Consider the following 12,496-nt stretch of genomic DNA (forward strand, 5'->3'; position numbering starts at 1 on the left):
TTAGGTGTGAGTAACTTGACCTGAGCCAACAGTGCCTCTGACGTCAGCAGGAGCATTTATGGAAGTCCCTTGTTTGCATAAGCAAGTGCAGGATTGTGTTTGACTTACTCCATACAGATGGTCCTTGCTCCCTCCCCAGTCAGCTCAGCAATATCAGGCTGCACATTCTGCCATTTCCATTGCTGTAAAGTGGTTTGCACCTTGACTAAGAAAAGCAGGAAGAAATGAACTCCCTGGTGTTCTAACAGGTGAAAGGCCAACTTTCACTGCTGCAAGACACAAAGAGAATTCCCAAGGCCTGAATTCAACCAAGTTCTCCTGTCCTGACTTGCCATGGATGGTATGGGAATGATGAGGAGGGACAGCACAAGACCTGCAGTTCTGCAGGAATCAGAGATACACAACTCTGCAGAGCAGAAATTAAAACCATAAATAAATCAATCTACATCCAGATCAAAAAAACAAAAAGTACCATCTAAAAGGCAGCAGTAACGTAAAAGAGAATTTTCTGGAAGATGGAATAACATGTCAAACCATGGGCTGAATTCATAGTACCTGAACTGTTTGAAGATGCTTTTATCATATGACAAGTGCTGCCAGTCATGTTACTCAGCTGGAGAAAGATATCACATGAAAACTTCTCTGGGTGGACTGACACTGATTTTTCCAAATATGCAGTTTCTTCCTAATCAGTGCGAATTAATCTCAACCAATAACCTACAGACTGTTTGCAAACTGATATCTGTGTCACACTGAAACGACAAACTATCTTTTCGAGGCTGTCAGTGGCCAAGAAGTTCAGAAAAGGAAAATGAGCAGTGCAAGACGAACAGTTCCCCAAACATTCCTACAACCAGCAGCCTGTTCATACCAACATGCCTGGACAGCAAATAAAGGACCCAGACCAGCAAAGCACTTAAGCACAGGCTTTAACTTTGAGCACGTGCCTTAAGTGCTTTGCTGGAAAAGGGCCCAAAGAAAAGAATGAGCCTGGGTAACTGAAAAGCCCTTCAGAACTCCAGTGACTGCTTTGTTTTCCATTCCAGTTGCTAGTAAACAACATCCTGCCCAGTGCATTTAACCCACTGTCCCAACTCTTCCACCTCTTACATCCAGCTCCACAGAACATAGTTTGGAGACCTCATGAAGAGAGCCCAAAATGTTGCAACAGGCCTGATGGCTCTTGTGGCATTTCCCACTTGTGAAGGAAACCCAAGCTTCAGAAGATAATTTTGGACTCTGGGCCTTGGGAATGTGACAGTCTTTTACTTTACATCCACCTTGGTCCATCAATAACATTTTTATATGTATCAAATTTACTCCCAAACCAAAATGAAAACAAAGTTCCCTAGAATATCTTAAGCAATGCACTGAAGTTAAAAAAAGGACTGGAGTCCAAAAGTGGAAAGATGATTAGGGAGGCAGGTGAAGTTTGAATGAAACAATAATAAAAAGCCCTAACTACACATCATATATTCATAGTTCTTGAATCATTAAGGCTCTGCATGACAGCTCTCACAAGCACCAGTATGGCAAACTCACTGACTTTTAAGCAGGAGTGAAAGTGTTTAAGCCCTAGGACAAATAATTTGAAAATCTCAGCACAAGTCTGATCTCAGAGAGTTTAAAGGAATGCAGACTGCCCAAAAACACAGCAGCTGTTTGTTTTTTCTGCCACCTTTCCAAGGTTCATGTCTGGAGTGAGGATAAACAGTTCTGAAAAAAAGTTATGTGGAGTTCAGACTTTAAGAAAATAAAACATCAGACTAGTATTTCTTGCAGAAAGAATGAAGAAAAAAAAAAACCCAAACCTTAAATTATTCAGCCCTGGAAGTTTTCAGGTAGAGCTCTCAGGAGCAGAGGTAGATGGCTTGAGGCTTCAGTATATTAAAATGCTTTCTCTAAACCAGTCTGCACTTTCAAAAGCTTGTCCTGATGTGGTTTACTTGAGCAATATTCCTCCAAGCAGAGTTTCAAACTTAATGAGGCCAAACTGTATTCCCTATTTTATGCACAAATACAAATAGAGGCCCTTTTGGATAAACCAACACGCAAATGAGATGGTGGCTGAAGCCCAATCAGCCTGAAGTGATTTCCATCAGCACAGTATCACAGTCACAGGGCTAATCTGTGCTATGTCATTTTGGACATCGATCTTTATACTCTGCCTCCTTTCCCTGTTTGTGCCAAAGCAAACGAGGACCTACTTTAACTAATTAATTAATATCTCTCTTGATAGGCTGGGCAATCAGAAATCTCTTAACATTCTAGTAGGTATAAGTTTCCTTTGTTCCACAGTTAAAGAGACACAAGCTGAAAGAGTTAACAGGAAATTTCCTTGGATAAGTTACCAGTGGAGCTAACTGGTGTAAATAAGGATTGTCTGCATCGTTAAAGGCAGGTCAGAAACAGCAGGAAACAGCAGGCACCATGTTGAGATTCAACATCTGTTTATGAACTGTCCTTATACACAAAATGAAGAGCTGCTACAGGACAAAATACACAAACCCAGAAAGTCTTAAACAAACTGGGATCCCTGCAGAGAAGTCCCCATATATTCATACCTGGTGCTACTGAGGAGCAGGGAACACTAAAGAACTTTAATTTGTCTTTGTGATGCACATTCCAATTATATATATGTGTACAGATACACATCATGGGCAGCACTGCCCAACAGGACATATGAAAAATACCACTTGGGAAGGAGACTCAACCCAGACTGCACATGTGCCCAGAGAGCTTGGGGGTGAAAGGTGAGGGCAAGAACAGCAGGGAATGGGATGAATTTGAAGAACAAGTGTCAACAGTGTATCTGTTACACCATTTTCCCTTCTTTATAGAGAGACGAAAGCTCTATGATTATTACCCTCACATACAGATGCCATGTGCAAGGAACTAAGGACACCACCACACCTACTCCTTCCACTAAGACAGGCAGCACACTCTATTTCTTTCCTGAAAGCAAAATTATACCATGATATTTTTTTTTCTCAAAAGAGTCTGTATGAGGTATTTTATAAACAATGACAAAACTCCCAAGTACAGTTTCACAGAGGGACTCTCAGAAGATGGAAACCACAGGGAAACAGTTTTCTGTGTATTGTGTGGCATGTTCACCCCCTCTCATCACTTTTAATTACAGATGTAAACACTTTCCTGTGCAGATCCAGTCTCAGCCCTCAGAAGAAAGACTCACCTTGGAAAATGAGGTTGGAAGCAGTTTCAAAACTGTAAGATTCAAGCTGCAGTGAGTGAAAGTTGAAGTTACTTCCCTCAACCTAACCATGTGTACTCCATATGGATAAATGCAAGTGGGATTTGGGGGTGGGGAGGGGTTTGGATATAACAAGCATATCTTTGCACATCCTCAAATTTTTCCCAATCACCCTCTGCAGCATGAAGGGCTTTCCCACTTTCTTTCCCACTTTCAGAAATTCCTTGTGCATAGGTACAAGAGGCGATTGCTTTGTCCCCCTCCATGAATTCTCTTCTACTCTGACACCAGCACATGGATCCTGGGAGTGACTCCAGGACAGCCCCAGCTCAGGAGCTCTGAGCTTGCAGCCTGCTGGGAACACTGGGACAGGCTCTCACAGGAATGCTTGTGGTTTCCAGTCCCCACTCAGGGAAGTGCCAGGATACATCCATTCTGCACAAACCAGCAAACTCATAGCTCAGGCTGGCAAGTTTGAGATAGAGAAACTGAACTAAAATAAAGTGGACAAACACAGGTTTTAACTTAGATTAGCAGGTCCAGGGGCAGTTTAGAGCTGAGTGTGAACAGTTTGAACCAAACAGAAATATAACAAAAAAAAACCATCATCTGAAGTTACCTAATAGTAAAATACAAAACACAGAACTTCCCCTTTGCTTTAAAATTAAACTACCAGCCATGGTAGAATCTGAAATTCCAACTATCCTGTCCACAGGAGAATTAAGTTTCCTGTGCGTGTAGGGTCTGACAACTAAAGTGTAACTTCAGTCATCTCTGCTGGATCCCACTGCAATCACTGCTGCTTCATCTGCTTCTCTGAAGGTAGACAGTCAGAATCCTACCATCAACATCTAATTAAAGAAGGTAGTAAGAAAATAAACAGCCTTTCTTGGAATGTCTTTGATTCCATAAGTACATATACATTTCATCCACTGAAGACTGAATTACAACCTTTCATCTAATGAACAGCTTAATGGAATGGCACTGGAATAAAGAACGGGGGAAGGCAAAAACAAACCCTCGGTGATTTCACAAAACACACATATTTATATAGTATCAGGCTCACTATCTGGCAACGTCAATTTGCAAACTGCAGTGAAAGTGTTCCCCACCTCAGAGCACACCAGACACTGACACCAAATCAATACCCAAATCTCCCTGAGAGCTGAAGCAGCAGATGGTCCATCACAATGGAGAAATGACAGAACATATACATAGAAGTGTCTGCTTTCTTCAGACACATTCTTGAAAGCACTGTATCATTGATCTAAGATTATTTTTATAGGCAGATGACAGGTCAAGCATAAAAGTGCTCTGTTTTAAAGGTTACAGAGTTGGCAAGCTTGGTATCACTGCCATGGACAAAGAATCATTTGCTTTTGAAGTCTTCCTTGTCAGGTTATTTACATTTCACAGTTAAAAGGCTCCTCTCTGGAGAACATGAATGCTAAAACAAATAAGAGAAAAAGTCCTAGACAAGCTCATGCTCTTTAAAGAGATAATGTAAATCAACCCTGACACCATCAGTGTCATCTTAAAGCACGCTGAGAATTTCCAGGGAAAGTTACTCACATTAAGCAGATTTAGAGAGTCAGCCAACAAAAATAAAGCAAACCTGTAGGTAAACTGCCTGCCAGGCCAAGTCTGTTGTTACAGCCATGTATTACAGTGAAAGGGAGAGGAAGAACACTCCAGTGGTGAAAAGCATTTGTTGGGGAAGTCTGCAGGAAGAATTGGTCCAGAATAAATAATTTATAATGTGATCTCTGAAAATGCCTATGGAACACAACACCTAATTCTCACTGCAAGGCAGACAGAAAGCTGGATGCCCAGCTAAACACTTAGAAGAATGCTGCCCTTCAAATTATACAGTTCTTTTCCCAGCTATAAAATAATAATGCCACTTTCTTACTTAAGAGCAGCATTTAAAGCCTGAATTTGTTAACACTCTTTCATATGCAAGGTATTCCAGAAGAGTAAAGGTTTGATTCTCTTTTTTTTAAAAACAAGATGAAAGAGCTCCTTACAAAATAACAAATTTCTGTGAGTTTTAATACTTGTAAGCACTGTATGTACACATGCAGTGCACAGACTTCATGCTACATAGCTTTCTTTTCTTTCCCTGGATGAGAACACTCCTGGAATGTTATTGTTTTCAGGGGGGTGGTTTTTAAGAATTTACTGTGAATACATGCATTATATATGTGCACACTGAAACACTGCCAGGGCTGCAAATGACCCAGGAGCTCATAAACATGGCTATTTTCTTATCTGGTTCAAATTTATGCAAGGAAGCAATTGTTCCACAGCTCTGGCTGAACAGAGACCCAATCCCACAACGGACAGGGGCTTTGCGTGGGGCTTTTCATGGGGTTTCATATAAGGAAGAGTTCAAAGGAGATGACAGACTGTTTATTACACCCCCTGCACCACGAGGGTCTGATCCCTGATGTGTTCACAGCAGCTGATGCAAAAGAAACACCCTGAACACCCAGCCTGTATCTGAAGATGACTGTAAAAAATGAGATGAAGAGAACTGAAAGACAACAAACTCCTCTGTGGTATCTGTCTTGTCTTTCCTCAGAATTTAAGGCCACAACAGCCCAACCTCCTTCAGTACTTTCCCCCAGCCCCAGTGAAGCAGAGTTTTCCACTGCCACCATTAGTCAAGGACCCAGCAAGATGGATCTCAGAGATTCCCAGCCATCTCCTCACAAACTTTATTAAGTGGAGATTATCATCTGAACCTCAGGGAAGTTAATAATTACAGTGTTCATATGTATCTATACTGCTTCTGCACAGGATCAACAATGAAAGGGATGTTTAAACACAGTTTTTTTGCTTCAGTGGAAAACTGTGTGTGCACCACTCATCAGCTCAAGGAAATGTTACTTACCACTGTGGAAAAATAAAAGATTTTCTGATGCACATTGTATATCTATTTAAGAGGTTTCTTACGAGGTAGGATGTTGCCCTTTGAGTCGGAAGAAATAAGACCCTTAACAATGAATATATGAACTCTGATTTATTATTATTTTTTTAATTATTATTTTTTGAAGTGCTGGAGAACATTTTAATCATCACAGAGACACACACACACTCTCGAACTACCACACTAGGCAAGATCAGAGCTTAACAGCCAACAAAACACACATTCAATCCCTGAGATCATTTTCCTGAAATAGAAAACTACATATGTTTCTCAAATTTCACATCAAGCCACTGCACGGCCCGAACCGCAGGGGAGGAGGGAGCCAAGCTGCCTTTGGGCCTGGAGGAGCAAGGACCTGAAAACAAGATGATTCCTTTCATATCAGCACGTTTCTCCTCCACAATCTCAATTTAACAAACACCCCCTGTAACAGCATTTCTAGCTGGGCTGGCTTATCAAGCAGCCTTTGCTTTGTCAAATTAAGACACATTGCCTTGGATTAGTGAGACTCCCTGAGTTCACGATGACTTCATGGTTGGCTCAGAGTTCACTGTCTCTGTGGAAAGCTGCCAGGAATACATCCACTGCCTGCCCCAATCCTTTCTATACTGACCTAGCTGGCTTTTTTTTTCTTTTCAGCAGCAAATGAACACAATAGAAAACAAAGGGCTAGATACTGCCACAGCTAATTAACAATCCTAACATCTTAAAAAAATAATCAAAGTAGTAAATATTTGAAGATCTCAATGCAAGCCTCTGCAGTGCAAGGTCTCAATGTATGTCCAAAGCTGTTGGAAAGGGACAATGCAGTTTTTCTGCACAGTGAGACACTATGAAGGGCTCCTGTTCTTGTGGAAAACACATTAAGCTTCTTTTGCTAATATTTTGTAAAGGGCACTTGTACAATAACAATAGCTAAAGCTTCCTGTTTGCCTGTGTGCTTCCTGGCGAAGGTTAACGAGACCTGCTAACAATTTTCTTCTTTAGCACACAGAACTCTTTCAGGTTACTCTGCAGCCTCAAGGACATACCATTTTTAAATTAAAAAAAAAAAAAAATCTAACATTAATGGCCCATATTGCACCTGCCCTTCACAGTCCCGATAACTTTTCCAGCTAAACATTTCCTATTTTCTGGATCAGCCTACGTGTCACCAGCCTCCAAAGAACATGTTTTGAATTTATTAAAAGCCCCATAGCAGTAGAATTCTCTCATTTGGCAAAGATACCGTCACAGGGACACTTGCTTTTGGCTCCATGACAAGAAATCCATGGTACTTTGTTTGTCCAATCCACAAAAACACCATCCCTCCCCTCCCCTTCAAGATAATTCTCCCTTCTCCAGAGACTTCTCCAAACAAGTCTGCAAGTCTGAAGCTTTGGGTTTCATTTCATAAACAGGACACAACCCCCGAGTGCAGCTCAGGATACTGTCACTGCCACATGGGCTCAGCACTAATCACAACAGCCTTCTGAAATATTCCCTCGGCCCTTTCTCTCCACTCAGAGGCCTGATTTTTAAACCAGCCATCTTTTGAACTAGGCACAAAATATAAACAAGAAGCCAAACTCCAGGACCAGCCAAAGGGTATACATTAGTCATGGCAAGGCTAGGAAGGAAGGGAAGGGCAGCTGGCCCCAAAAAACGGGTGTCTGCACTGGTGCAGTTACCACGTCCCGCTGCAGGATTGCCCAATCCTTTAAAAAGACACAGACATCCTTCAGATAATCATTTAACTCACACCAGTTTGTTTTTAAAACTGCACCTTGAAACACAAGCTCCTCTTCCGAAGTCTCTCCCTTTTCAGAGTTTCCAGCCTATCTGGATAAAATATTTGGTGAGGACTCCATTGATACAGCAATTTTACCTCAGAGTGGTAAAAGCAGAAAACCTCCTAAGAGTGTGTGGATATCAATTTAACAGCTGAAGAGCAAATACAGGGATGAACCAGAACGAAATCCCCAAATGTGTTCAGCTGCCTGAACGCCTCTGAAGATGTAGATTTAATTCACTCCTCCAATCACGTAGGGGATATAACAGAGTAGAGACCTGAATCCAGATCCTTGGATTCAAGAGCACCTTCCCAGCTTAATGTTTCACTAAAAACTTCCATGGTTGCAATTCAGCAAGGGACCAGTCTCTGCTATCGATCCCAGCAGACTCTGCATCAACTCCAGGAACATCCAAGGAGTCCTCTGGATTTCCATCAGTGCAACGGAGCCATCTCAAGCCCTAACGATAAGCAACTGGAAACGGGTGACAAATAAATTTTAGGGACTCGGTCACTGCTTAACATAAAGAGACAGCTCTTTAAATGTGCTCAAGCCAAGGAACTCATAAACGAAAGAAAGCAATTAGTCAAGGGATCTTCCTGTTGAAAATACACTGTATATTAAAAAGATATCACCCCCTCTCACAGAGATATAGACTAACATTGGTTATGTGGTTCCCAGAAATGCTTTTAATCAACTACAACCATTTCTCCTTCACTTTGCAGTCTGTAATTACCGTAACAGCATGAATTTCTTTCTTATAAAACTGATTTTCTCTGGAGAAACTCACGATCCTGAGATCTGTTGGAAGGAGATCATTTAGAAAAGTTCCTTTAAAGTATAAGAAACATCTGTTCCACCCTTTTCCCTGTCATGATGGCAAGCAGCTGAAGACTGACTGGACAATTATTTCCACAGGAAAATTATTTGCATCAACATCCCTGTAAGAGATGAGGTCTCTCCTAGGTAATATATTACTTTCCCCAAAATATTAACATATCTAGAGGATAATAATATGGAAAAAAATTCTGCACAAATATTCAGTTTGTTCCAACTAATTTTGGGAGGTAGTTTGCAGCACAATGTTGGATACTCTCTATCTCAGTAATGTCAGCCTGACATTCTTCCCTATGTTTCCAAACTCTCCTTCACAGGTTTAATCTCTCATTAGTTACAGTTCATCTTAAATGCAGGAGAGACCCACTCATTTTCCAGTGAGTTGCTCATGACTGGAAGTGGCCCTGAAGCAGAATGCTGGGTCTAAATACACTTGACCTTTGAGAAATTTGTGTGTGAATTCCACCCAGTTGAACAGCTCAGCCATATCCTTATCTGCAGCGGAATCCCTCACGAGACCTCAAAAACACACCGAAATTACAGATGTGCATCTCTGGTAAGAATTCTCCACCCTTCACACAGTAGCCTGTAACTAAACCAGATAAGTGTTTAGGTTTTATTAAGATAGCTGTACCCAAAACACCATTTAAAGGAAAAGTTATCAGAGGTTGTAGATGGTGGGAAGGGGAGCAGTGAGTCACGCTCACCACGAGTCGAAGTGCTGAGCCTCTGCAAAGCGCTTCACACGTGTCTGTGACAGCACAGCCCTTCCTCTGCACCACAGCATTTCTGAGACAACACAGCTGAGTATTCAAGTGGCAAAACCAACACTTCATTGTTGCAACCTTGGGGGGCAGAAGCTGGGAAGTTCCAAAGTTTTAAATTTGTTAACTAAAGAGCTGTCAGTAACATTTTCAATGCAGAATAGTCAGGATCATTCAGAAAACCCCAGTGGTCTTTCATCAAGGAGAAACAATAAAAAAGAACTATTTTAAATATGAAATATTACAGGCAACAGTCTTCCAGGAACAATGGGAATCAACAACTTGGAACTTGTCCTTTGCAAGTGATGGGGGGGTGTCGTTCAGTGAGACACAGAGCAATTTCAAAGCCAGCAGGTAAAAAATCTCGGAACACATTTGGATCTCCAGCTCGGAGATAAGAAGCCTTTACTGTTTATTATAGTTCCACTGGAAAAAACCTTGGCAACAAGGCAGTTCAAGCCAGCAGAATTAAAGGGGAAAGAGAAAGGATTTCATACTCAGAAACACACATCAAGAACTGCTTTTCAAACACGTCCCGTTCTCATCTCACACACAACGTTCTGCTCTGAGTGACCTCACTCTGACTTTTTGAAGGCAAAAAGACTATACACAGTTTTCAAATGTCAAACATACACAAAATGCTTTAGAGAGCCTCTTAAAATTTTAAAGAAGTAAGTGCCTTTGGAATTGCACTTATTTTGGTAAAATCCCCATCACCAAAACAAATTTTTAAAAAAATAAATCTGTCTTTTATCAGGGCCAAGTTGTGTATGATTCAGAGTGAGTAACACTGTGTCTTGCCCTGTGAATAGGCTCCTTTGTGCTCAAAGGGAGAAAAGGTGGGAAGAATCTTCTACTTGATAAATTCACAACTCCCTTGTATTATGAGCATATGCAGGGCACGTTACTTTACTTCACCAAACTACAAGGAAATTCCCAAAAAACAGGTGTGCATGAGGGAAAGCAGAGAAAGGGGAAAAAAATTAGGTTTGATTCCAGCAAAACATTTCTTGGCCTTATTTTCCTGTCTTTTTCTTCCAGCTTTGCTACCCTGTAAGACATTCCACTAGAGCCAAAACAATGGGCTTAATTTTAATGTTAATGGGCTTAACATTAAGGCAGCAAAGGAGGCCCTACAAGGAACTATTTTATCCAAAATAAAAAACTCTCAACCAAAGGTGGGGGAGGACTCGATCCAGAAAGTCTTTTCACAGCATTCATCAACATAATCAAAATGTTTTTGAATAATCAAATTGCCATTGCTAGCGAAATTCATTTGCCGGTCTAAATTCAGGCATCTCTACTTTTGAGTATCACCTTCTGCAACAGTTTCTAGTTTTAGGAGAGGTTCTCTGCTTCACCTCCAGGAAGTTGCAGCCAAGAGCACAAAGCCAAAGGCAGGCAGGACCAAGGAGCCATCAGTACCCCTGTATCCTCACTTTTCAGACCATTCTCCCTCTAATGCCCTGACTAAAGGGTCGTAATTCTAAATCCAAGTCTAAATCCAACTTTCGCGAGTTGCAGATCCTGCATGGAATATCATCTGGGACATGGGATTTATCCTCTTGAAGGAAGAGTTGGGCCAGGTGAGAGGACCGCTTAGATTGCAAGATCTGTGAGGTGGGAGTTGTTCTTTTGTTACATAATTCATAGTTATACAGCCAAATCCCACTGAAAACCCAAAGGAAGAAGAACTGAGATACCATCTATCAATTACCATCCAGCAACTCTGTTTTTCTTTCAAGTCAAACACAGCATTTCCCTGCTCTCTAATACAGGGAATATACAACATATAACACCACAACAAAAGCTGTCAGTCATGGGGACTAACTAGGGAGAAACAGAGCACTCAAATAACTCAAATAACTGTGTGTGATGCAAAGGTATCTTCATTTCCAGAGAGACCCAAACTACCCTGTGACCAGTTTTTATCTGAGAGTACATTTTGCAGATTCACCTCCACAAAGTGCAGTGGAAATAACTGTGACTGGCAGCTGGTCATGTAAGTCCGTAAATAATATTGTCCCTCACTTTCCACAAGGAGCTTTATCTGCAAATACACTTCACTTGTGCTGGTGACTTGAATGCAGATTTTTCAGGGGTTCTCTCAGAGGGTTTTGTTAAACTGCTCAGGAGATATCCCAGGAGGCTTTGAGGAGCCATACAGCTGCTGTGTTTTACAGTCAAGTGACCACTGTAAACAAGATTTTAACAGATCTCTCCCACATGGCAAAGAAGTGTTTCCATTCTCAAAAAAAGTCAATACATTTGTTAAAAAAAAAACCCAGATTTCAAAGAATTATTAAAAATGTATTTTACAGGAACTAGAGCAATCACATTTCTGTTCCAAAATGGATCACAAGACCAATTAACTGACATTTGTAGCAACAAACTGTATCTGTGAACTACACTGCTCCCAGGAACAACTGTGCTCAGGAATGCACATGGAAGCAGGAGATAGGTTCAAGATGTTCTGGGGCAGACTCAATTACAGACAGATGTACATAACAGCATGTCCAGTCACAATGAATTAAAGCAGAACATCCAGAAGAAAACAGATGAGGATGACCAAATCATACTGTTATAATCAACATACCTTGCAGTGACACCTGTGGCTTTCCAAGATAAGAAATCCGGAAGATCAAAGAAGTAGCCTGCCTTCTCCCAGGATTCCTGCAAGTTCTAATAAAAACATGTTCAGAAATGCAGACATTAGAGGTCAGGCATGATCATGTCCTTATTTTAATGCAATTAAAAACCCTGATATTTAGGTAAAAAGGACAATTTTTTTCAAAGCAACTACTCCAATCATCCTGTCTGCTCTACTCTCTGATTAACTGCCCAGAGGACTGAGACTTTGCCCCACCACAGGCTGATCTTAAGCAAAGTTTCCCATGAAAAGTTCATGGAGGGACCAGTTTCAGATCAATAACGTGAGCTCTCAGTTCCCCATCAGCTGCTCGGTGTCAGAGCAGTC

At 41.2% G+C, this 12,496-nt stretch overlaps 1 protein-coding gene across 8 annotated transcripts in view; it reads right to left on the bottom strand.

Annotated features, from left to right (window-relative positions):
• Window positions 1-12,496, bottom strand: part of FGGY (FGGY carbohydrate kinase domain containing) — a 148,109-nt gene that overhangs the window by 110,189 nt on the left and 25,424 nt on the right. For all 8 annotated transcript variants that reach the window (XR_003570671.1, XM_027879032.1, XM_027879030.1 and 5 more), the window contains exon 5: window positions 12,116-12,201. Coding sequence is in view for 7 of the 8 variants with exons in the window: in XM_027879032.1 (XP_027734833.1) it covers window positions 12,116-12,201 (86 nt within the window). In the remaining variant the exon portion in view is untranslated. The remainder of the gene's footprint in view (window positions 1-12,115; window positions 12,202-12,496) is intronic.

The sequence above is a fragment of the Empidonax traillii genome, unplaced genomic scaffold, assembly GCF_003031625.1.
Source record: "Empidonax traillii isolate 1590-97213 ecotype Southwest subspecies unplaced genomic scaffold, ASM303162v1 scaffold50:size1795014, whole genome shotgun sequence".
Classification (NCBI taxonomy): domain Eukaryota; kingdom Metazoa; phylum Chordata; class Aves; order Passeriformes; family Tyrannidae; genus Empidonax; species Empidonax traillii.